Below are 23,187 nucleotides of genomic sequence, written 5' to 3' on the forward strand. Positions count from 1 at the left end.
GTGACAAGTAAACCCACTTTATTGCATTGTTTGAGAGACAAAGTAGAAAACACACCATATTGTTGTAATTCATAACTTTTTATTTGTTTTGATATGAATATGAATGGCTGCACAGTGGCACAGCAGGTAGTGCGCGTGCCTCACAGTAAGAAGGTCGCTGGTCCGATTCCCGGGTCGGGCCTTTCTGTGTGAACTTTGCATGTTCTTCCTGTGCATGCGTGGGTTCTCTCCGGGCACTCCGGCTTCCTCCCACAGACCAAAAACATGCTCATTAGGTTAATTGGTGACTCTAAATTGCCCCTAGGTGTGAGTGTGAGTGTGAATGGTGTGTGTATGTGCCCTATGATCGGCTGGCGACCGGTCCAGGGTGTACCCCGCCTCTCGCCCGTTGACAGCCGAGATAGGCTCCGGCCCCCCCCCGCAACCCCGGAAGGGACAAGCGGCATAGAAAATGGATGGATGGATGAATATGAATGATTGAATGTATTAAATACACTGACTCAGCTTTTCAGAGGACGTATGGATGCACTTATGTATGGACATATGGACAGATGTATAGAAAACCCCCAAAACATCTTGGCCACAGCTGCAGGTCTCGTGTGACCTCTGGTGCCATGATGACATTGGGTGCAATAAGTTCACAATTTAAATGATAAATAAATTCAAGTGTACGTTTTTGAGAGTGTTTAAAGATAATGTGACTACTTGAGCATTGCTGTGTTTTTGTTATGGAGCATCATGCAAAACTATTCAGTGGTGTCGTCCAAATCAACAAGTTGAAAAAACAAGTTGATAAAACGTTGACAAAGTGCAATGAATCTCAGGTTTGAAAACTGTTTACAGCAGTTTGTTCAAACAGGGAAGCACATATCCAAACCCATCCCACCCTCCACCTATCTTAGCTTGCTACACCCTGGGGAAATGCATCAGTCTTTTATGAAGAGAGCACATCTACCTGCATCTGATGCAGTTGTTACTGTATAAGAGCTGTGTCCTCATCTCTTTTAAAAATGCCAAGCAAACATGCATGAGCTGCATAGAGCTAATATGTTATCTCTGTTTGTTCTCTACCTGAACATAGTTTCTTGCTGTGAGCTGTTTGGTAGATTTAATATGCCAAGTTTGTTCAAACAGGGAGACATAATGATTGGGGGGATTTTTCCAGTTTTCAACAAGGACATAAGTATCACTTCTACTTTTAAGACAGAGTCATTCGGAGTGAAGTGTGCACGGTAATACATGTGACTTTTCCTCTTCCTTTCCCTTCTCTCGTAAATCTTCCATTGTATGTACATATACAGCAGCAGCTCTTTAATCTTACAACATATTTCAATCACCGAACCTTTTTAGATTTGACCTGCGAGCTTTTCGGTGGACCCAAGTGATGATATTTGCAATTGAAGAAATCAACAAAGATCCTGCTCTACTGCCAAACATATCTCTTGGCTATAGGATCCTTAATTCTTGTGCATCTCCTACAAATACATTACGTGCTGCACTAACACTGGCTAGTAGACCAGAGGAGGTAGAATTGACTTCTTCTTGTTCCCCAGCTATGTCTGCTGTCATAGCAGAGGCAGGATCATCTCAGTCTTTAGCTGTGGCTGGAACTCTTGGACCATTTCAAGTGCCAGTAGTAAGAAATTAAATGAAATGTTATATTGCATTATTGTTCTGTGATATTTGATGCTTTTATGGTGCTTGTTTTGAGTTTTGGTTTTCAGATTTATTTTGGTCTTTTTTTATAGGTAAGTTACTTCTCAACATGTGCCTGCCTGAGTGACAGAGCTAAATATCCTACATTTTTTCGGACAATCCCCAGCGACTACTTCCAGGCAAAAGCTTTGGCTGCATTGGTCAAACGTTTTGGCTGGCAGTGGATTGGGGCCATACAGTCAGACAATGACTATGGGCGGAATGGGATTCTGGCTTTTACTGAAGAGGTCAGAAAGCTTGGGGTTTGTATTGCATTTGTTGGGACAATTCTACGTACGTACACTATGGATAAAGTTCTGGATGTTGTGGAAATGATCAAGCAGTCAACTGTCAAAGTCATTCTTGCTTTTCTTCCAGAGGGTGACTTTTACCCTTTGATGAAAGAGGTTGTGAGACAGAACATTACAGGTATACAATGGATTGGTAGTGAGGCCTGGATAACTGCGAATCAACCCTCCACACCTGAAATCTACCAAGCTTTTGGTGGAGCCCTGGGATTTGTGGTGCAGAAGATGGCTATTCCAAATCTAAAACCATTTCTTAAAGGTATTAATCCTTATTCTGATCCAAGTGCAGCCTTTGTGAGGGATTTTTGGGAGATTATGGTGGGCTGTAGACCTGTTTCACCCAGGGACCACACTGGTACAGAAGCAACAACTGAACTATGCAAAGGCAATGAGACATTAATAAATTCCCAGGACGTGTTCTTCAATGTCACACAGCTCAGAGTGTCCTATAATGTGTATAAAGCAGTTTATGCTATTGCACACGCCCTCCATCAGCTGGTATTCTGCCAACCAGTTGGAGAAAAAGCAGCAAGGCCATGTTTGAATATATCAGAAATTAATCCCAAACAGGTGAGATAAGTAAGTACAAGTAAGATCTGCAATATGTCCGAAGGTCTGTAAATTAACAATGAACATCTTATTAATACCTGTTCCTTTTCTCAGGTCACTGATCATCTACAAAGGGTCAATTTTAGGAATCAGTTTGGGGATAATGTCTTTTTTGATGTCAATGGTGACCCTCCTGCTTCTTATGATGTTATTAACTGGCAGTTGATAGATGGGCAAGTGCAACATGTCACACTTGGTCATTTTGCAACTGCTGCTGATGGTGATTATAAGCTCAGCATCCAGGAGGAAGACATTGTGTGGAGGACAGGGAAAATGGTAATCATGAAGACTTTTATTCATGCAATAAACTTGTAGAGTTTGAACCACGTTTCCCTTTTAAAGATAATGTCAGTTGAATGTAGCTGCACTGTTGTTACATTTTTTTTGTCCCCTCAGGTCCCAACATCAGTGTGCACTAATGTTTGTCCAGTGGGAACCAGGAAAGCTCAAATAAAGGGAAAACCCACCTGCTGTTTTGACTGCATCACATGTGCTGATGGAACTATAGCCAACTCAACAGGTATCAGAAGCACACATGCCAGACTAAACAAACATTCATATATCATAGCATTTATTTAATCTTTGCATATATTTCATGCTTGACATATTATTTTAAGTGTTACTCCAGTCAAGTCCAGTCTGGTGAATTTTATTCATATCATTCAATATTTGCTTCAAGACCCAGACCGTGACCTGATTGTTTATGTTTAACAGGGGCAGCTGACTGCACGCCCTGTCCACAGGAATACTGGTCCAATGAAAGGAGAGATGAGTGTGTTCCTAAAACAATTGAATTCCTGACATATCACGAGCCGATGGGAATAGCTATCACAGTTGTATCCCTGCTGGGGGCCTCCCTGACGCTGGCCACAATGACAATCTTTATCCTCCACAGAGAAACTCCCGTGATAAAGGCCAGCAACTCTGAGCTGAGCTGTTTCCTGTTGTTTTCTCTTTTTTTGTGTTTTCTCTGTCCTCTCACGTTCATCGGCAGACCCACAGTCTGGACGTGCATGCTGCGACACACAGCTTTTGGTGTGACCTTTGCACTTTGCATTTCTTGCGTCTTGGGAAAAACTATTGTTGTTGTTACAGCTTTCAAAGCCACGGTTCCTGGAAACAAAGTTGCAGGAAAGTTTGGTCCTGCACAGCAAAGGATCATAGTTTGCTTCTGTACTTTGATTCAGATAGTGATATGCGTGTTGTGGCTCAAGTTAAACCCACCTTTCCCAGATATGGTTTTCAAATACAGCAATAAGAAGATCATTTTAGAGTGTAACACAGGCTCTGAGGCTGCTTTCTATGCAGTGCTGGGCTACATAGGGCTCCTCGCAATAGTATGTTTGGTCCTGGCATCTCTAGCAAGAAAGCTACCTGATAACTTTAATGAGGCCAAATTCATCACGTTCAGCATGCTGATATTCTGCGCTGTCTGGATCACCTTTATCCCAGCATACATCAGCTCCCCTGGAAAGTTCACTGTAGCTGTGGAAATATTTGCAGTTTTGTCTTCAGCATTTGGTTTATTAATTAGTATTTTTTCACCTAAATGTTACATAATATTGATCAAGCCAGAGACAAATACCAAGAAACATGTCATGGGGAAAACTATGAACAAAAACTTATGATCCCTTAATCTTAAAAGGTGATGCCACCATTACTGACATTTGTACAATGTACAGCAGAAATAGTAGTACACAAGTGTAGGAAGTTTTGGTAGCATTTTATATGATTCATCTACAGAGTTGCATCTGCAGGTGTGACATTTCATTAATAAATAATCTATTAAATATGACTTTAGAGAATCACAAGATGTATTGTGCTGTAGCAGCAAAACATGGATGGAAAAGATTGCTTGGTAATTATTAATTAACATACCTTGTTTATTATTTTCAACAGTAAAAAAAAATAAAAACTCAAATGTCTGAATTTGATAGTGTTTGTGTTATATATATATATATATATATATATATATATATATATATATATATATATATATATATATATATATCGTGGTGGATGGCTACTGACTGCCACATGGGAGGGCAGGGTTTGAATCCCGCTTAGGACAACATATCCAGATGGGTCCTTAGGCAAGACCCTTTGCACTTACATGCCTACACCTCGGATGAGAGCAACAATAACAGATGAAGCCATACTGGCTCGGACGTCGCCCGTTTCAACGAGGCCTGCGTGGTGTTGAGGGACCATGGAGCAGGACAGAGAACAAAATGATGTTCAGGACAGCTACAGATACCTAAAGATCCCACAGGCAAATGGCAATCATAAGGAGGCAACACAGAGATCAGCCACAGCCAAATACCTTCAGGGTATTTGGTTGTGGGTGAGGCAGGTCCTGAAGAGTCAGCTGAATGGCAAGAACAAGATCCAGGCAATAAACACCTATGCCCTGCCAGTAATCAGATACCCTGCTAGTATAATATCCTGGACACTGGAAGAAATGGAAGCCACTGGTATCAAGACAAGGAAGCTCCTTACAATGCATGGAAGGTTTCACCCTAAGTCCAGTGTCCTGAGGCTATACACTAAGCGGAAGACAGGAGGCTGCGGACTAGTGACAAACCAAACAGAATAAAATGGGAAAGCTCTGTCACACATTAAAGAAATAGGGGGACATCAGATCAAACATGGCATCATACCTTTGCACATCCCTATGCTTTGCCTTTAATTGATCCCTCTCTCTAATCATTGCCATGTCCACATCCTGCAACAGCCAAGAAGTATCCACTTTTAAAAGAACTACCACCCCCTCTTCTCAGCCAGTTGCAACTGATGGTGCAGATCATTGATGCATTGCATAGCCAATGAAATTCCTAAAATGAGGATTTATTGATTCAATGGATAATTTACAGCCAAATCAAGGAATTTAGTTCAGTGTTAGAAATTAACCGAAATACCAAAATATGCAACTTAAATTAAATTATTTTCACTGGATATTATGACAAATTGTTCACCTGGGGTATCCTCCATAACTAGTTACATCATTTTATTCAATCAGTATCAATCCACTTTAGTTTTCGAGCCAGGCGGCTGATGCCCAATTCAGTGTCACCCTGTCATTAATAAGATGCAAGAATGAGAAGGACATGAACTGCATATAACTTGCAGAATTCCTTGCTCTCTCTCTTTCTGGAGACATCTAGCAATATGACTCTACCTGTCTTGTTTCCCTTCCTATATTCTGTCTGTGTCCTCACTTTAACTAAACCAATTTCCAGCTTCAATTTGAATGAGGTCAGGAAAGGGAGACTTAATGTTCCTTCTCAGGTTCTCAAGTCCTCTTGAGGACAATACTACAGATACTGACAACTACAGTATCCTCGACAGCAAAGAGGAAGTATACCACATACTTTTTATTATTTCAATTGTAAGAATTCTAATAAAGAAAATAAAGTTCAAGTTCCAGTTCAAGAGTTTTTGAGACACTGTTGAATGAAAGAGACAAGTATCCAGTCACTCCACTCCAGTCATATTAATTCACATGAAAGAAGCAAACTTTCAGTCCGGTCCCTGAAGGGATTTCATGAAAAATTAAACATGGAAACATATTTCATGTGAGATTTTATTTTGCTTCACATTAAAAAATTCGAACTTGTTCTTAATTTCAACAACAAAAATGTATTTTCATTGTATCAAATTAAAAATGTGTGTTTGTTTTGATTGATTGCCACTTAAGGTGAACACCTACAACATAAATGTGTTCAACGATGATATTTTCCAGTCATGCCTTTCTTAATGTTTCTCTCCGGAAGCACAAAGATTATGTAACATTTGGGCACAAAAATACAAAATAACAGTCCAAAACTGGAGGCTAATATAGCAAATACTTCTACAGCCACAGTGAACTTCCCAGGAGAGCTGACATAAGCTGGAATGAAAGAGATCCACACAGCCCAGAAGATCAGCATGCTGAAGGTGATGAGCTTCGCCTCATTGAATGTATCAGGAAGTTTGCGTCCAAGGAATGCCAGGAGGAGGCAGAAGAAAGCCAGTAGGCCAATGTAGCTCAAGACCAGATAAAATCCAGGAGGCCATGTCTCTTTACACTCCACAACAATCTATTTATGTCCAAAAATACATGAATACAGATCAGTCAATATATATATGTGTACATGTATAATTGGCATGACATTGTGAAGTAGCTGATTTATAGAAATTTGGTTCTTGTGTGATCTCAATAATGAAAAGTAAAGCCTGTTTCTGTAGGATTTGAACAGCTTTAACATTGATGACTCTCAATGTTAGTATGGAAAAAGACATGGTGAGATGCTTTCTTTCTTACTTTTCCTGTTGAGGCTTGGTAGGTTGGGTTCCTAAATGGGAAGGGAGGTGCACCCAACAGCCAACCAGTGCAGAGACCAACCTGATGACAAGAAATGAAGACAGGTAATAAATGAAAGTCTGTGTCTGAGTATATATAACAATGAAAAAACCTGATTTGAGTGAAAATGATCCCAAGTTGAGGTTAATATCACTGATGGTCCAATAGTCCTCCCACCTGAGGAGCTGTGGTGCAGAGGATCAGAGTCCTCTGTTGAGAGGGACCAAACAGCTTCAGAGTCCTGGAACCAGGTACGTTAGCTCGGAAAGCCAAGAGAACCACAATAGTCTTAACAAGGAGGCAGGACAGACAGAGGACAAAGCTGATTCCAAATGCTGCTTGGCGGAGCCGACATGTCCACACAGACGGCTGACCAATGAACACCAAGGAACACAAGAAGCAGAGCTTGAGTGACAGGAGAAGCAAGAAACTTATTTCTGAGTTGTTGGCCTTGACAATCGGTGTGTAACGGAAACGGTGAAAGACAGTAGTGATGATGGTTGTCAGGACGACACCAAGAAGTGTGAGTGTGACCAAGATGATGCCCATGGTGTCGTAGAAAGACAGGAATTCTTCAGTCCCAGCCACACATTTCACCTTGTCTTTGTCTGACCAGTGGTACTCAGGACATTTTGTGCACTCGGTGGAACCTTTGGGGACACATACAGTCAACACACACTGTGTTAACAAGCACAAACTCTACACAACAGTTTGCATCCACACAGCATGCCTTAATTGCTCTCCAGTTGTGCAAGATTTCTGTGGTTTTAAAGGTTTTCTGTTTTTTACAGAAGCTAGAAAATATATAGAAGAACAAAACAGTGTGGCTACCAGTCTGGTTGCTGATCTCTCCTTCTGCACAGGGCAAACAATCAAAGCAGCAGTGGGGCTCTCCAGGACGTCTGGCCTGCCTGCTGCCAGGGGGACATGGAGCAGTACACTGAGATACAGGCACCTGAATAACCAAAAGTGTAAAATCACACATCAAGATTTGGTGTCAACTATAAGTGCTTGGTGGAACAATTGTTTTCATAGGAAAAACATCATGCATCTCTCATTAACTTTTTTAACTCATGAAGAAACTTTAGGGGACTTATCACCCACCTGTGACTGTCCTTTGGTCCATACAATGGTGTTCTTCTCCATCTGCAACTGTTGTTTCAAGGGAGCCGAACCATCATAGCTTCCCACTTTGACAAATCTAAACAAAGCATAAAATTCCTGCAATCCACCATGATAAACATAAATAACAGCTTTCAATTGTGATTTGTCAGTTGACAGTTTTATTGCTGTATTTTGAAGCATAATATTCCACCTAATTTGACCCTTGCTGTCCTTTTGCCAGTTAATGATGTCATAGAGAGGGACTGGTTCTCCGTTGGAGTCAAAATATATCTTCTCCTCAAACTGGTTGGTAAAATTCACTTTCTTTAAATGATGCAGCAACTACAATAAAGGAGGGAGAAAAACAAAGAGAGAGGAGAACATATAGGCCACAAAAATGATGCAAGAACTAAAAAAAAGGAAAAACTAAAATAACCTAAGTTTTCAATTATTAAATTATTGGCATTTGTATAACTTACCTGCCCAGAAGTAAATGGTTTATGTTTCTCACACATTCCCTTGTTTTGTCCTGCAGAATCACAGTTCAGTAAAGTGTGCAGGGCATGGGCGATGGCATACACAGCTTTGTAAACGTTATAGGATATTCTGACCTGAGACACATCTGTGTAACTGCTGTCAGAGTATCGCAGATCCTCTAAACCTGTGCAAACAGGCTTTTCACCACCAACTTTACAGTTTTCATCAGCTAACGCCTTGAATGTTCTTGCTTTTTGTACATTAGACCTGAACAGCAACCCAGAACTATTTTTAGAGCCTAATTTGTAACCAGAAGGATCCAGACCTGCAAAGTTAATCATGGTATCAGCTTCATTTTCTTTGGATCCAACTCCTTTAAACTCAAGCCTACAGCCAAACAGCTCTTCCCAGAACATGTTTACAAATTCCATCCCAGGTCCAGGAGATGGCCGGATATTCAGCAGGAACTCTTTCAAGCCAGGGATCCTAACTCCAGGGAAGGAGAAGCCCAGTGTGCCCTCTAGGACAGGGTGGAAGGTGGGTGAGGTCAGAAGGCGAGCAGCCACCCAGGCTTCACTTGCTATCCACTGAATCCCTGTCACATTTCTCTGAGCCAGCTGCAAAAAGAGTGTGCATAAACAAATGGAATAATGATAAGAAAGCACATAGATTACCATGAGCATCAACATTGTTTGTATAGTCCTAATTTTGATATTATTAATTTAAATACTGCATATTCTCATATGTTATGACTTGTCAAATACATTAACAGAGATGTAGAGTGCTGACCTCTGAGAGCAGATCCAGTAGCTGTACCTGTGAGGCAAAGACCACCACTACCTGTGAGGTTGAACTCTGCAGCCTGTCTGCCATTTCTTCTATCTCAGCTGCTGTTGGTGATTTGGGGATAGTCAGATGAAATGCCAGACACCCACCTCGCTGTCTGAACTGATTTGAGAATTCTTGGATGCCATAATGACTGTAGTCATCCTGAAATATAGAGACAGGTCTTCAAAATCATGTTGGTGTTGTTAACTGGCTAATGGCTGACTACAAAGTCTTTATCTCACCGTGGTCCCTATTGTGCCCACCCAGAACCAGCCTAAGAAGGTGACCAGCTGAACAAGACCTTTAACTTGAAAGAGATCACTCGGCACAGTCCGCAAGAATGAAGGGTACATATGCTTGTCAGTAAGACAGGTACATGTGGCAAAATAACTCACCTACAGGGACGTAAATTTAATTGTATCATTACTGAGATGAGAGTGAAGAAAAAAAATGAAACATTAATTATTTTGAATGATTATTGTGTGAGTTATTACGAAACCCCAGTTTTGGAAGCGCGGACAGTCCATGAAAAAAACAGTCTTGTACATATTTCTACCGTTTCATTTGCCTCTTACCAGTGGGAGGTGGAGAGGCCCAAGAGTGTGAGCCACAGCTCTTGTAGGGGAAGAGGATGCAAGACCGATCACAGCAGACACCGGAGAGTCAGCCAGACATGAAGGCAAAGTTTCAGACTGTGTACTCATTTCCTTCCTTTCCTCTGTTACATTTTCTTTTATGTACTTTACATTATTTTCAAGAACATGCGACATTCCTGAAATAATTTCAGTTTTTTCTACTGCCTTTACACCTACTATACTTGTACCATTGTCCTTTATCATATGTAATCTTTCTTGCACTTGTTTCACCCCACTCATTGCTGCTTTAGAGCGGCTGAGCAAAGAGAAAAGAGCACGCAGGCTGGTGTGGACATGGTCACAGCTGTCTATGATCCAGTACCCCAGTTTAACACCTGGTAACAAGCTTGAATTACTGTTAATTTCCTCCACTGCAAACACCATGGTCATCATCCAGCGGAAGGCTACATGATCAAATCTACAGAAAAAAAATTCAAAAGTTATAAATAGTTAATGTAATTCATTTTGAGAGAAAAAAAAAACAGTTTCAGAACACATTATGAATCAGACCATTAAAAAAAGAAAAGGATGAGTTATATAGAGATCTAATCACAGCAAGAGACAGCAATTTTAGTATCTTATTTCTGAAAATGTAAGCTTTTTTTTTTTAATGTGGGATTATATGAAATACTAAGTGTATCCTCACCTGCTGCAAGGCATGTACTGAGGTTTCCTTTGGTAGCTGTGCTGTGGCTTAGGGACCACATAATGTAGAGGAAAAAGACCTCCAATCACCACATCCCCTTCTGACTGCAAGGCCACAGGCTCACTGTCAAGCAGTTTCACACACTTAGGTAAGCTCGCAGCAACACTGCTCTCTCCCTCCATCTCCAAACCAGGCAGTCTCTTTGTTGTAATTTTGTCTTTCATCACTTCTATGCGTGAATGTAGTTCTTTCCTTTCTTTTGCACATTTTGGAACATCAGAAAACACTGGAAAAAGAAGCCAAAAAAATGCCCAAAGAAGCAGCCAGGTTGAAGTCCCAATCAGGGTTGAATGCAGTATTCTTGCAGACCCCATAAAGACTGTGTGTGAGTGTGCTGAAGATGATGGTTCTCCCACAGTCTCTGAAAGGCTACTGAAGTAGACTGCTGTATATAAAAACTGTGATGCTTACTTCATTTCACAGGTCATATGAGTCATTGCTGGCTCAACCAATGACAATCAAGAACTGCTTTTGGTGTTAACCAAAGATTTAAATATGCTTAATGAAAACATCACCCAAGGTTCATTGCTAAAATCACTTATTTTTCCTTTAGTGTACAGTAAATAATGGCATCTACATATTACTCATGATGTATGTCTATAATGTGCTAGTATTTTTAAGTTTGCTTCAGCTGGTCAGTCTCCTGAGTTTGTGTGATGGTGGGTCATGTTGTATGATGTTCTATGTATATAAACTCATCTTTGGACGTGGGATCAGAATAAACAGTGAAACAAGGATGTGTGTTTTATAGAGATATAAAATACTATGATAGGGCTCATAAAAGCAATGCAAAGTTGAACATAATTCAGTACGACACAGATGGAGTATCACTTGTATAAATTGGTAAATGGCAATATTATCTAATATATAATGAAAACATTGGTTGATCTTATTTTGAATTCAGCTGTCAGTTTGAGTGTAGAATTTAGATTCAGTCCATTTAAATGCAATCATGCTATGTCATTGCTGTTTGGTAAATATATAATTTTTTTTTTTTAAGATATCATTATTTAGATTTTCTTATGCCTGTGTGGCAGTGACAGCCTATAGTTGCCTCTCTGAAGCATTTTGTTTTCAGGTTGCCCATCCTTACATGTGTCCCATTCTTATCAACATGAAATCTCAGGAGCACTTTGAGGGAATTTTAGAAAGAAAGAAAGAAAGAAAGAAAGAAAGAAAGAAAGAAAGAAAGAAAGAAAGAAAGAAAGAAAGAAAGAAAGAAAGAAATCCTTTATTAGTCACAATTAACACAACATGCGGAGGTGGGTGGGGGGAATGCACACGCCATGCATATGTGAAATTCTTTCTCCACTTTTAACCTATCCTTGGTCAGTCCTTCCTCTGCGGCAGACCAGGAGCGGTGGGCTGCCAGCTGACTGGCGCCCAGGGACCAGCTCCTTTGTCATCACCATTCTCACATGTTTTTAGCGAGTTTTTTTCAAGGAGGATAGCCCAGGTCAGCACGGGAAGAACATGCAAACTCCACACAGAAAGGCCCTTTTTTCCTCAAGCAGCAGGCACCGAAGGCATGGTGGAGGATACGCCACCAGCGCCCACTGCAGGAATCGAACCAGAAACTCCTAGCTGTGAGGCGATAGTGTTGCCACCATGCCACCGTGCCACCAATTTCATTCAAATTTGGCACAAACCTTCACTTGGACTAAAAGATAAACTGAGTAGATTTTGATGGTCAAAGGTCAAGCTCACTATAAACTCACAAAACACATTTTTGGCAATAACTCAAGAATTCATACTCTGACTAGGACAAAATTTGACACAGATTTCTAAATAGAGGATGAACTGATTGGATGTTGGTGGTTAAAGGTCACTTATAGCAAATTTTTACACAAAAGCATCACAAGATGAAATAATGAAGTGACAAGATTTATCCAAAAGGTCAAAATTAAGATTCATTTTGACATAATGTTCTGCAAAAACACTTTTTTGGACATTATTCACCACCATAACCCACCAGAGAGGGAGATTGTGACCATATTTTACATCTGTTTGGATAAACTGGTGACACTAATCTTGGGTGTCCACCTTGAAACTGTGGTGATTGTATAGATTTTCTGTGCCACCAGATTGAAGGAGTGTGTGAAGCATCCACATTTGGGAATTTGTGGATTTATTGCAGGAACATCCATTTTCAAAGCACCATTGCCCACCACAAGCTCATTGGTTTTGCTGATATTGAGCTTCAGATGATTCTTGTTGCACCATGTGATGAAGCGCTCTATCAGTCACGCTCGGTACTCCTCTGTAAAAATAGTCTCTAGACATGTTTCTCACTGGAAATTGTTCGCTTGAATGATACTTGTCACTCCAGTGATAATTTCCATTTGGCCAAAAATACATTTTATACCTTTTATTAAATTCCTTTGAAGTCCTCAGTACATGAGTCTAGACATGGCTGTAAACTCCAACTTCCTGGTTGGCCACATCTGCCTTGCATCTCTCTTGGCTAGCAAAAAGTAATTGTTAGTTAAACAACTTTGCATTGTACCATTACATATTTTTGTTTGCTCAAATCAACACCTTTTGTCATAATACATAAGTTAGTATCATGGATCATGTTTCTGGCCAGAATCTGCACCAGTCGCTGTGGATCAACAGTTCTTCGAGCTTTGAACTGTCACTGTTGCAAAGATATGGCTTACTGGAATGCGGTTTTAAGGGAACACCACTTCAAATCAGCAAACCCAAGCAATTGAAAAAGGGGATTTTGAAGTGCATTCGGGACTCTGTCCAAATCCCATAGACGTGCTAAAGGTCCAGTCCTCACAAAATGTAAGACTCTGGGCACCTCTGAGGAAGAAGAAGATGTTGTGAAGATGCAAGTATGTGGGTTAGATAGGAGATCCAAAACAGATTTTATCCCTCTAAATAAGAAACAAACAGCCTTGGTGCCAAGAGCTGTCGGAGGACACAGGATTGGTGAGAGACCAGCACAGCTACTGGGTCATGGAACTTGTTTTCTAAAGGCAACTGGACTTGCTTGAGTTTCTAGAAGATGTTTTGTCATGGAATGTGAAGGTCAAATGCACAAACCACAATCAGGCCCAAAACACTCAGAAACAGTCGTCCAATTGTTTTCGGGGGGGGGGGTTCGTAGCACAGACACAGAGGGGGCATGCACGCAGCCACATTATGGCGCCTTGCAGCAACCCTCCGTGCTATACTGCGCCAAGGAAAAGAGGGGGGAGGGAGCCACGAAGGCGTTGAGTTTGAGGGGGATGTGTGTGTTATATGTGTCTTCGTGTGTGTGTATGTGTAAGCCCATGTACATCATCTCCGCTCAGTCCCAACCCATTGTCTCTTCCGTCAGATGACTGATGATGAAAACACAGCCATAGCCATGGAGACAACCTCGGAGAGTTCTGATCCAGAAACAAAGTTCACGGGAGTAGAGGATGTTTGGGGGAGGAGATAGGGCCAGAGCGTCTTGTCTGCATAACATCCAGGAGAGTGGAGAGATACCGACCTTGAGAAGGCCGGTTATCTCGGGGAGCCAATGAAGATAACAATTTGTTATCTTTATAAAGATAAAGGGTGTTGAATAAAAATAGAGGATGTCCAATAAAAATGAAAAAGTGTCAAATAGACTAAAAAGGTGTCCGATAAGAACAAAACTCTGAAGTCCGATAAGAATAAAACTTTGCAATCCTGACGAGCTCCGGGTTACAATGGTCAGTGCCCTGTCTTTTATACACTTCAGCTTGGTGTTTACCACGCCCTGAGGGCATCTTTTGTTTTTTTGAGTTGCTTCTCATCTTACACCATAAGGTCATCTCAGGGCAGCTGCCCTGACCTTAAAATCCCATATCATTCCCAGATTTGCATTGTTACATCAAAGGTGCATCCCAAGGAGGCAGTCCATTTATTTTTCTCTCTATTCTTCCCAAATTACATCATTATCTTTTGGTTTTTGTTTCATACTTAAAGTAAAAAGTTTACTTTATTGCAGGCACAGAGTGTATAAGAGAAAGCATAAAAACAATACTTTGGTCATTAAGTGCACATAAAGTGACTATGAGAACTTTCAATCCATCAGTGATTATAGTAAACACACAATTATAAAGAATAAATACTTTAAGGTTACTTCAGGACAGCGAGGTTATGTTAGGTCACACAGAGTAGCAGCTGCCCGAACACCTGCACACCCCACGAAGGGGGGTTTCAAAATCTCAGGAGTAGCAGCTGCCCAAACACCTGCAAGGCCATGAAGGGGGGCGGGCTACGAACACTGTCCTCAAAATCTAAGACCATGAGCATTCTCCTTCCGTCATATCCATGATCACTCCACCTTCTGTCTCAGTGTATCACAGATTTATGCTTAAAGTAAAAAGTTTACTTTATTGCAGGCACAGAGTGTATAACAGAAAGCATAAAAACAATACTTTGGTCATTAAGTGCACATAAAGTGATTATGAGAACTTTCAATCCATCAGTGATTATAGTAAACACACAATTATAAAGAATACATACTTTAAGGTTACTTCAGGACAGCGAGGTTATGTTAGGTCACACAGAGTAGCAGCTGCCCGAACACCTGCACACCCCACGAAGGGGGGTTTCAAACTCTCAGAAGTAGCAGCTGCCCAAACACCTGCAAGGCCATGAAGGGGGGTTTCAAAATCTCGGGCTACGAACACTGTCCTCAAAATCTCAGACCATGAGCATTCTCCTTCCGTCATATCCATGACCACTCCACCTTCTGTCTCAGTGTATCACAGATTTATGCTTAAAGTAAAAAGTTTACTTTATTGCAGGCACAGAGTGTATAACAGAAAGCATAAAAACAATACTTTGGTCATTAAGTGCACATAAAGTGATTATGAGAACTTTCAATCCATCAGTGATTATAGTAAACACACAATTATAAAGAATACATACTTTAAGGTTACTTCAGGACAGTGAGGCTATGTTAGGTCACACAGAGTAGCAGCTGCCCGAACACCTGCACACCCCACGAAGAGGGGGTTTCAAAATCTCAGGAGTAGCAGCTGCCCAAACACCTGCAAGGCCATGAAGGGGGGCGGGCTACGAACACTGTCCTCAAAATCTCAGACCATGAGCATTCTCCTTCCGTCATATCCATGATCACTCCGCCTTCTGTCTCAGTGTATCACAGATTTATGCTCAGTATATCGGCTGTGGCCAGGTGTCATTCTGAGGGCAGTGCATCACAATAACACACTTCATCAGAGCTACTATAATATAAGGCTCAACAAATCTATCTTCTTCAGTCATTTGCTACCATTGATTATAACACTATATTCTATTTCTCCAGTGAATACACGACATCATCACATATCTGTTAGAAAAATTTACACTACAGTTTCACCTCTATTCCAAGAGGATTCTTCAGAAGACCTGCTTGAGGTTCAGGAAGACATTTTGCCTCTCTTCCAAGAGGCTCTTACATTGGATCTTCTTGAATCTTCTTGGCTGTCTACAAAAAGCCTTTACAAGCTGTGATACTTGTCAAAGGGTGTGTGACTAAGTGTGAGCTTCTGTTCAATGAAAAAAGGGTGTGTACTGTATTTGGAAAAATGTCTTAAGATTGTGAAATACAACAATTTCCTGATTGCTAACACCACCTTTAGATACACCTATGACTTGAAAAAAGCTGGAACTCTGAAAGACATAAATAAAAGCAGAATGCAGTCATTTGCAAACGAACTGAAGCATATAATTAAAATAAAAACAGGGAAAGATTTTTCATGTGGAATTTTATTTTGTTTCACATTCAAAAACGTTTTTAATGTTGGCTATGAAAATGCATTTTCATATTTACAAAATGAGAAAAAAAAAAAAAGTGTGCTTCATGGTCACTTAAGATGGCCACCTACAGCATAGCTTCATCTAAGATATTTTCCAGTCATGCCTTTCTTAATGTTTCTCTCAGGCCACATTAAAATGATATAACATTTTGGAACAAAAATGCATAGTAACAGTCCAAAACTGGAGGCTAATATAGCAAATACTTCCACAGCCACAGTGAACTTCCCAGGAGAGCTGACATAAGCTGGAATGAAAGAGATCCACACAGCCCAGAAGATCAGCATGCTGAAGGTGATGAGCTTCGCCTCATTGAATGTATCAGGAAGCTTGCGTCCAAGGAATGCCAGGAGGAGGCAGAGGAAGGCCAGTAGGCCAATGTAGCTCAGGACCAGATAAAATCCAGGAGGCCATGTCTCTTTACACTCCATGACAATCTAATTATGACCACAAATACATGAATACAGCTCACTCAATACATATAGTACAATTGAAATGAGGGTGTGAAGTAGCTGATTGTATATTTATATACTTTTGGTTCTTGTCTCATCTCAATGATGAAAATTAAAGCCCATTTGTCTAGGATGTCAACATCACCTGTTCACATCCTAGACAAATGGGCTTTAATTTTCATTTCATTAATGAGTAGTATAAAAAAGGCAATGTGAGATGCTGTTGTTCTTACTTTTCCTGTTGAGGCTTGGTAGTTTGGGTTCCTGAATGGGAAGGGAGGCGCACCCAACAGCCAACCAGTACAGAGACAAACCTGATGACAAGATATGATGATAGGCAAAAACTGAAATCCAACAAACAAAAAATAGTCCAGTGCATGTATGACTGCATGTAACAATAAAAAAACGTGATTTAAGTTGAGTTAAAATAGTCACACGTTGAGGTTAATATCACTGATGGTCCAATAGTCCTCCCACCTGAGGAGCTGTGGTGCAGAGGATCAGAGTCCTCTGTTGAGAGGGACCAAACAGCTTCAGAGCCCTGGAACCAGGTACGTTAGCTCGGAAGGCCAAGAGAACCACAATAGTCTTCACGAGGAGGCAGGACAGACAGAGGACAAAGCTGAGTCCAAATGCTGCCTGGCGGACCTGACATGTCCACACAGACGGCTGACCAATGAACACCAAGGAACACAAGAAGCAGAGCTTGAGTGACAGGAGAAGCAAGAAACTTATTTCTGAGTTGTTGGCCTTGACAATCGGTGTGTAACGGAAACGGTGAAAGACAGTAGTGATGATGGTTGTCAGGACGACACCAAGCAGTGTGAGCGTGACCAAGATGATGCCCATGGTGTCGTAGAAAGACAGGAATTCTTCAATTCCAGCCACACATTTCACCTTGTCTTTGTCTGACCAGTGGTACTCAGGACATTTTGTGCACTCGGTGGAACCTTTGGGGACACATACAGTCAACACACCCTGTGTTAACAAGCACAAACTCTACACAACAGTTTGCATCCACACAGCATGCTTTAATTGCTCTCCAGTTGTGCAAGATTTCTGTGGTTTTAAAGGTTTTCTGTTTTTTACAGAAGCTAGAAAATTTATAGATGAAGAAAACATAAGTGGGCCACCAGTCTGGTTGCTGATCTCTCCTTCTGCACAGGGCAAACAATCAAAGCAGCAGTGGGGCTCTCCAGGACGTCTGGCCTGCCTGCTGCCAGGGGGACATGGAGCAGTACACTGAGATACAGGCACCTGAATAACCAAAAGTGTAAAATCACACATCAAGATTTGGTGTCAACTATAAGTCCTTGGTGGAACAATTGTTTTCATAGGAAAAACATCATGCATCTCTCATTAACTTTTTTAACTCATGAAGAAACTTTAGGGGACTTATCACCCACCTGTGACTGTCCTTTGGTCCATACAATGGTGTTCTTCTCCATCTGCAACTGTTGTTTCAAGGGAGCCGAACCATCATAGCTTCCCACTTTGACAAATCTAAACAAAGCATAAAATTCCTGTAATCCACTACGATAAACATAAATAACAGCTTTCAATTGTGATTTGTCAGTTGACAGTTTTTTTGCTGTATTTTGAAGCATAATATTCCACCTAATTTGACCCTTGCTGTCCTTTTGCCAGTTAATGATGTCATAGAGAGGGACTGGTTCTCCGTTGGAGTCAAAATACATCTTCTCTTCAAACTGGTTGGTAAAATTCACTTTCTTTAAATGATGCAGCAACTATAAGAAAGGGAGAAAAAACAAAGAGAGAGGAGAACATATAGGCCACAAAAATGATGCAAGAACTAAAAAAAAGGAAAAACTAAAATAACCTAAGTTTTCAATTATTAAATTATTGGCATTTGTATAACTTACCTGCCCAGAAGTAAATGGTTTATGTTTCTCACACATTCCCTTGTTTTGTCCTGCAGAATCACAGTTCAGTAAAGTGTGCAGGGCATGGGCGATGGCATACACAGCTTTGTAAACGTTATAGGATATTCTGACCTGAGACACATCTGTGTAACTGCTGTCAGAGTATCGCAGATCCTCTAAACCTGTGCAAACAGGCTTTTCACCACCAACTTTATAGTTTTCATCAGCTGACGCCTTGAATGTTCTTGCTTTTCGTACATTAGACCTGAATAGCAACCCAGAACTATTTTTAGAGCCTAATTTGTAACCAGAAGGATCCAGACCTGCAAGGTTATTCATGGTATCAGCTTCATTTTCTTTGGATCCAACTCCTTTAAACTCAAGCCTACAGCCAAACAGCTCTTCCCAGAACATGTTTACAAATTCCATCCCAGGTCCAGGAGATGGCCGGATATTCAGCAGGAACTCTTTCAAGCCAGGGATCCTAACTCCAGGGAAGGAGAAGCCCAGTGTGCCCTCTAGGACAGGGTGGAAGGTGGGTGAGGTCAGAAGGTGAGCAGCCACCCAGGATTCACTCGCTATCCACTGAATCCCTGTCACATTTCTCTGAGCCAGCTGCAAAAAGGGTGTGCATAAACAAATGGAATAATGATAAGAAAGCACATAGATTATCATGAGCATCAACATTGTTTGTGTAGTCGTAATTTTGATATTATTAATTTAAATACTGCATACTTTCATATATTATGACTTAGATGTATTCATCAGATGTATTCTGTATCAGATGTATTAACAGAGATGTAGAGTGCTGACCTCTGAGAGCAGATCCAGCAGCTGCCCCTCTGCAGCAAACACCACCACTACCTGTGAGGTTGAACTCTGCAGCCTGTCTGCCATTTCTTCTATCTCAGCTGCTGTTGGTGATTTGGGGATAGTCAGATGAAATGCCAGACACCCACCTCGTTGTCTGAACTGATTCGAGAATTCTTGGATGCCATAATGACTGTAGTCATCCTGAAATATAGAGACAGGTTTTCAAAATCATGTTGGTGTTGTTAACTGGCTAATGGCTGACTATAAAGTCTTTATCTCACCGTGGTCCCTATTGTTCCCACCCAGAACCAGCCTAAGAAGGTGACCAGCTGAACAAGACCTCTAACTTGAAAGAGATCACTCGGCACAGTCCGCAAGAATGAAGGGTACATATGCTTGTCAGTAAGACAGGTACATGTGGCAAAATAACTCACCTACACGGACATAAAGTTAATTGTATCATTACTGAGATGAGATTGAAGAAAAACATGAAACATAAAATATTTTGAATGATTATTGTGCGAGTTATTACAAACCCCCAGTTTTGGAAGCATGGACAGTCCATGAAAAAAAAAAAGTCTTGTACATATTTCTACCGATTCATTCGCCTCTTACCAGTGGGAGGTGGAGAGGCCCAAGAGTGTGAGCCACAGCTCTTGTAGGGGAAGAGGATGCAAGACCGATCACAGCAGACACCGGTGAGTCAGCCAGACATGAAGGCAAAGTTTCAGACTGTGTACTCATTTCCATTCTCTCCTCTGTTATATTTTCTTTTATGTACTTTCCATTATTTTCAAAACGGTGAGACATCCCTGAACTAAACTCACTGCCTCTCTTATTCAAACTGGTCAGCATCATTTTATTTCTCATTTTTTTTACCGTCTTTACCATCTCCATTCTTGTGCCATTTTTCTTTAGCATATTTGATCTTTTTTCAGTTTCTTCCATTTGTTTCACCTCACTCATCACAGCTTTGGACTGACTGACCAAAGAGAAAAGAGCACGCAGGCTGTTGTGGACATGGTCACAGCTGTCTATGATCCAGTATCCTAGTTTAACACCTGGTAACAGGTTTGAATTACTGTTAATTTCCTCCACTGCAAACACCATGGTCATCATCCAGCGGAAGGCTCGGTGATCAAACCTGCAGAAAATTGGATAAAGCTGTGAACAGTCTATGTAATTAATCATGAGACAGAAAACACAGTATCAGAACCCAATATAACAGTGTACTTGCAACATAAAGATCTAATCACAGCAAGAGGAAATGATTTTAGTCTCTTATTTTTTGGAAAATGAGAGATTTTTTTTAATGTGGGACTATATCACATACTCAGTGTATCCTCACCCGCTGCAAGGTGTAAGCTGAGGTTTCCTTTGGTAGCTGTGCTGTGGCTTAGGGGCCACATAATGTAGAGGAAAAAGACCTCCAATCACCACATCCCCTCCTGACTGCAAGGCCACAGGCTCACTGTCTAGCAGTTTCACACACTTCAGTAAGCTCGAAGCAACACCACTCACTCCCTCCGTCCCCAAACCAGTCAGTCTCTCTCTTTTACGTCTTTCTTCTTTTATCACATCTTGTAACCTTAGGTCTTTAAGTTCCTTTGTACATTTTGGAACATCAGAAAATACTGGAAAAAGAAGGCTAAATAATACCCAAAGAAGCAGCCAGGATGAAGCCCAAGTCAGGGTTGAATGCAGTGTTCTTGCTGACCCCATAACGAGTGTGTGTGCTGGAGATGATGGTTCTCCCACAGTCTCTGAAAGGGTAATGAAGCAGACTACATAAAAACTGTGATGCTTGATTTATTTCATAGGTCATGAGTCATTGCCGCATCAGCCAATCACAATCAAAAACAATGGCACAGGAGAGATAACAATATGTGGCATACATGATACCTCCTCCCTGTTCTTTATAAAGAATGACTATAATTTTATCCCAGACATAGAACAAACAAAGGAAATAAATGAGTAGGGTTTGATATGTTTGGTTTTCAATGTGAGCACACTTTGCGCTATTTGACGTAGGACAGCTAAGTGAAACAGTCCAGGTTACCATCGACAATATAAACTGCAGGATGAAAAACAACAACAAGCAAATTCAATTTCACATTTTATTTAACTTTTGCATTTTAAGACTCAGAAATATACTAACTCTTCAACGAAACAATAACATGAAGAGGAAAAATTAAATAGCATTAGGAAATTGTAAGTGTCGGTATTGCATTGGTGTAAATAATCCTACTGTTGTTAAAATTATTTTCAAAAAATGGTTGCCACTTATCCCTAAATTAGAGAGAAATTAGAACCTGGCTTGGTAGACTGCTACCATCTACTGGACACCATATAATAAAGCTACTGTGCGTGTTAAAAATCTACATACGACCATGAGTCTGTTTGACTCACAGCTGTGCGATTTTGTTTCAAAGAAACAAAGTGTAATGTCTACAATCCCGAAATTTGCCCTCCATATTAAAATGACTGTGTCTCTGGGAAACAGTCCTTATGGCAACTGTGCCACACTTGGAATTGCGTTTCATGCTTCACTGTCACTGGCCAGTGACAAAGAGCAGCAATTTTTTTTGGATAAGACTTGTCTGTCGAGTTGATTTTGGTGATTTTGCATATTTATTTGTTCTAAATGTCTCAAATGGGTCTACTAACCCGCAAGAAATGAATACCCCTTGGATGTACACATCTCTCACAGATGAGCTACTTCGCTACATGTCTCTGCCTGAGTGATCGACAACGCTTTCCATCCTTCTTTCGAGCAATCCCAAGTGACACTTTCCAGGTAAACTAAAGCACCAAAGCAGTATGTGGTTTATATGTCATTAGTGTTTTCAAGAGTTATATAGATACAATTTCTGTGCATGCATTTTTGCAAGCACACAAATTTTTTCTGATTTTTTCTTATCTTTATGATTCAGATTCTGATTGATTCAGATTGATGATTATTGACTCCACGCTGCCCGATCATTCCAGTCTGACCTGGCTCAGTCTGGTAGAGGTTGTCTGGCCTTCTTAGAGGTATTTCTCCTGCCATACTGTTGTGCACACTGTAAAATATTTACATGAATGGTAAAATGTGAGAGTAAATATTGCTGAAAATGACATATCAGAAATATGCTGCTGTTGCATCTTTCTTGCTTTTTGGTAATGAACATTATCTCTCCAGTATAACAGATGATGTTGGACATATGTTGGACAGAAACACTGCTTGAATTTATTCAGTGCTGGTGGTTGGAAATTGGAAATTTGGAAAAAGTTACTGACATACATAAGGTCATAATATGCTGACCTTCCATTAAGGTGGCCAACTGTCATTCCTCTCTAAATTAGGTTGGAACATCTTACCAGTAACTGGTGCATGAATGGGTTGAAAGTCCATTAAATGTTTCAATAATAGGATAAGCGACAGAAGAGCAGACACTGGTTTCACAGCAGACTGGAGCATCAATACATCAATCAGTATTCATCAACGTTCATACTGTACACAGAATTTTCTCTAAATCAAGATATTCTAAAGATAGGAATTTGGAAGCGCT

General features: G+C 40.7%; 3 protein-coding genes across 3 annotated transcripts; 1 reads left to right on the top strand and 2 right to left on the bottom strand.

The window, feature by feature from the left end:
* The first annotated feature begins 1,384 nt into the window (after positions 1 to 1,384).
* On the top strand, positions 1,385 to 4,240 carry LOC139335909 (extracellular calcium-sensing receptor-like). The gene is made up of 5 exons (XM_070969692.1): positions 1,385 to 1,636; positions 1,749 to 2,573; positions 2,667 to 2,888; positions 3,009 to 3,132; positions 3,327 to 4,240. The coding sequence occupies exons 1-5, from the start codon at positions 1,385 to 1,387 to the stop codon at positions 4,238 to 4,240; spliced, it is 2,337 nt and encodes a 778-aa protein (XP_070825793.1).
* Positions 4,241 to 6,334: 2,094 nt separating this feature from the next.
* Positions 6,335 to 10,391, bottom strand: LOC139336801 (extracellular calcium-sensing receptor-like). The gene is made up of 12 exons (XM_070971041.1): positions 10,253 to 10,391; positions 9,939 to 10,093; positions 9,606 to 9,758; positions 9,325 to 9,525; positions 8,891 to 9,053; positions 8,538 to 8,743; positions 8,270 to 8,400; positions 8,059 to 8,155; positions 7,786 to 7,909; positions 7,132 to 7,604; positions 6,916 to 6,996; positions 6,335 to 6,691 (listed from the first exon to the last, which is right to left on the bottom strand). The coding sequence occupies exons 1-12, from the start codon at positions 10,389 to 10,391 to the stop codon at positions 6,335 to 6,337; spliced, it is 2,280 nt and encodes a 759-aa protein (XP_070827142.1).
* A 6,177-nt stretch (positions 10,392 to 16,568) lies between these two features.
* Positions 16,569 to 20,755, bottom strand: LOC139336843 (extracellular calcium-sensing receptor-like). The gene is made up of 12 exons (XM_070971114.1): positions 20,599 to 20,755; positions 20,252 to 20,406; positions 19,918 to 20,070; positions 19,637 to 19,837; positions 19,193 to 19,339; positions 18,824 to 19,057; positions 18,558 to 18,688; positions 18,347 to 18,443; positions 18,074 to 18,197; positions 17,418 to 17,890; positions 17,174 to 17,254; positions 16,569 to 16,925 (listed from the first exon to the last, which is right to left on the bottom strand). The coding sequence occupies exons 1-12, from the start codon at positions 20,753 to 20,755 to the stop codon at positions 16,569 to 16,571; spliced, it is 2,310 nt and encodes a 769-aa protein (XP_070827215.1).
* Positions 20,756 to 23,187: the final 2,432 nt, after the last annotated feature.

Source organism: Chaetodon trifascialis, chromosome 9, assembly GCF_039877785.1.
Source record: "Chaetodon trifascialis isolate fChaTrf1 chromosome 9, fChaTrf1.hap1, whole genome shotgun sequence".
NCBI lineage: Eukaryota > Metazoa > Chordata > Actinopteri > Chaetodontiformes > Chaetodontidae > Chaetodon > Chaetodon trifascialis.

Bases quoted from the DNA above. Each gene is read 5' to 3' on its own strand.
- LOC139335909 (XM_070969692.1), top strand. From the start codon at position 1,385: ATGATATTTGCAATTGAAGAAATCAACAAAGATCCTGCTCTACTGCCA. The intron at 2,574-2,666 runs GTGAGATAAGTA...TCCTTTTCTCAG, and splicing joins CAGAAATTAATCCCAAACAG to GTCACTGATCATCTACAAAG. The intron at 2,889-3,008 runs GTAATCATGAAG...TTGTCCCCTCAG, and splicing joins TGTGGAGGACAGGGAAAATG to GTCCCAACATCAGTGTGCAC.
- LOC139336801 (XM_070971041.1), bottom strand. From the start codon at position 10,391: ATGATGACCATGGTGTTTGCAGTGGAGGAAATTAACAGTAATTCAAGC. The intron at 9,526-9,605 runs GTGAGATAAAGA...TCTATATTTCAG, and splicing joins TGGGCACAATAGGGACCACG to GATGACTACAGTCATTATGG. The intron at 9,054-9,324 runs GTCAGCACTCTA...CCTGTCCTAGAG, and splicing joins TACTGGATCTGCTCTCAGAG to GGCACACTGGGCTTCTCCTT.
- LOC139336843 (XM_070971114.1), bottom strand. From the start codon at position 20,755: ATGATGACCATGGTGTTTGCAGTGGAGGAAATTAACAGTAATTCAAAC. The intron at 20,407-20,598 runs GTGAGGTGAAAC...AGTACATAAAAG, and splicing joins TCAGTCCAAAGCTGTGATGA to AAAATATAACAGAGGAGAGA. The intron at 18,198-18,346 runs GTGGGTGATAAG...TTGGTTATTCAG, and splicing joins GGACCAAAGGACAGTCACAG to GTGCCTGTATCTCAGTGTAC.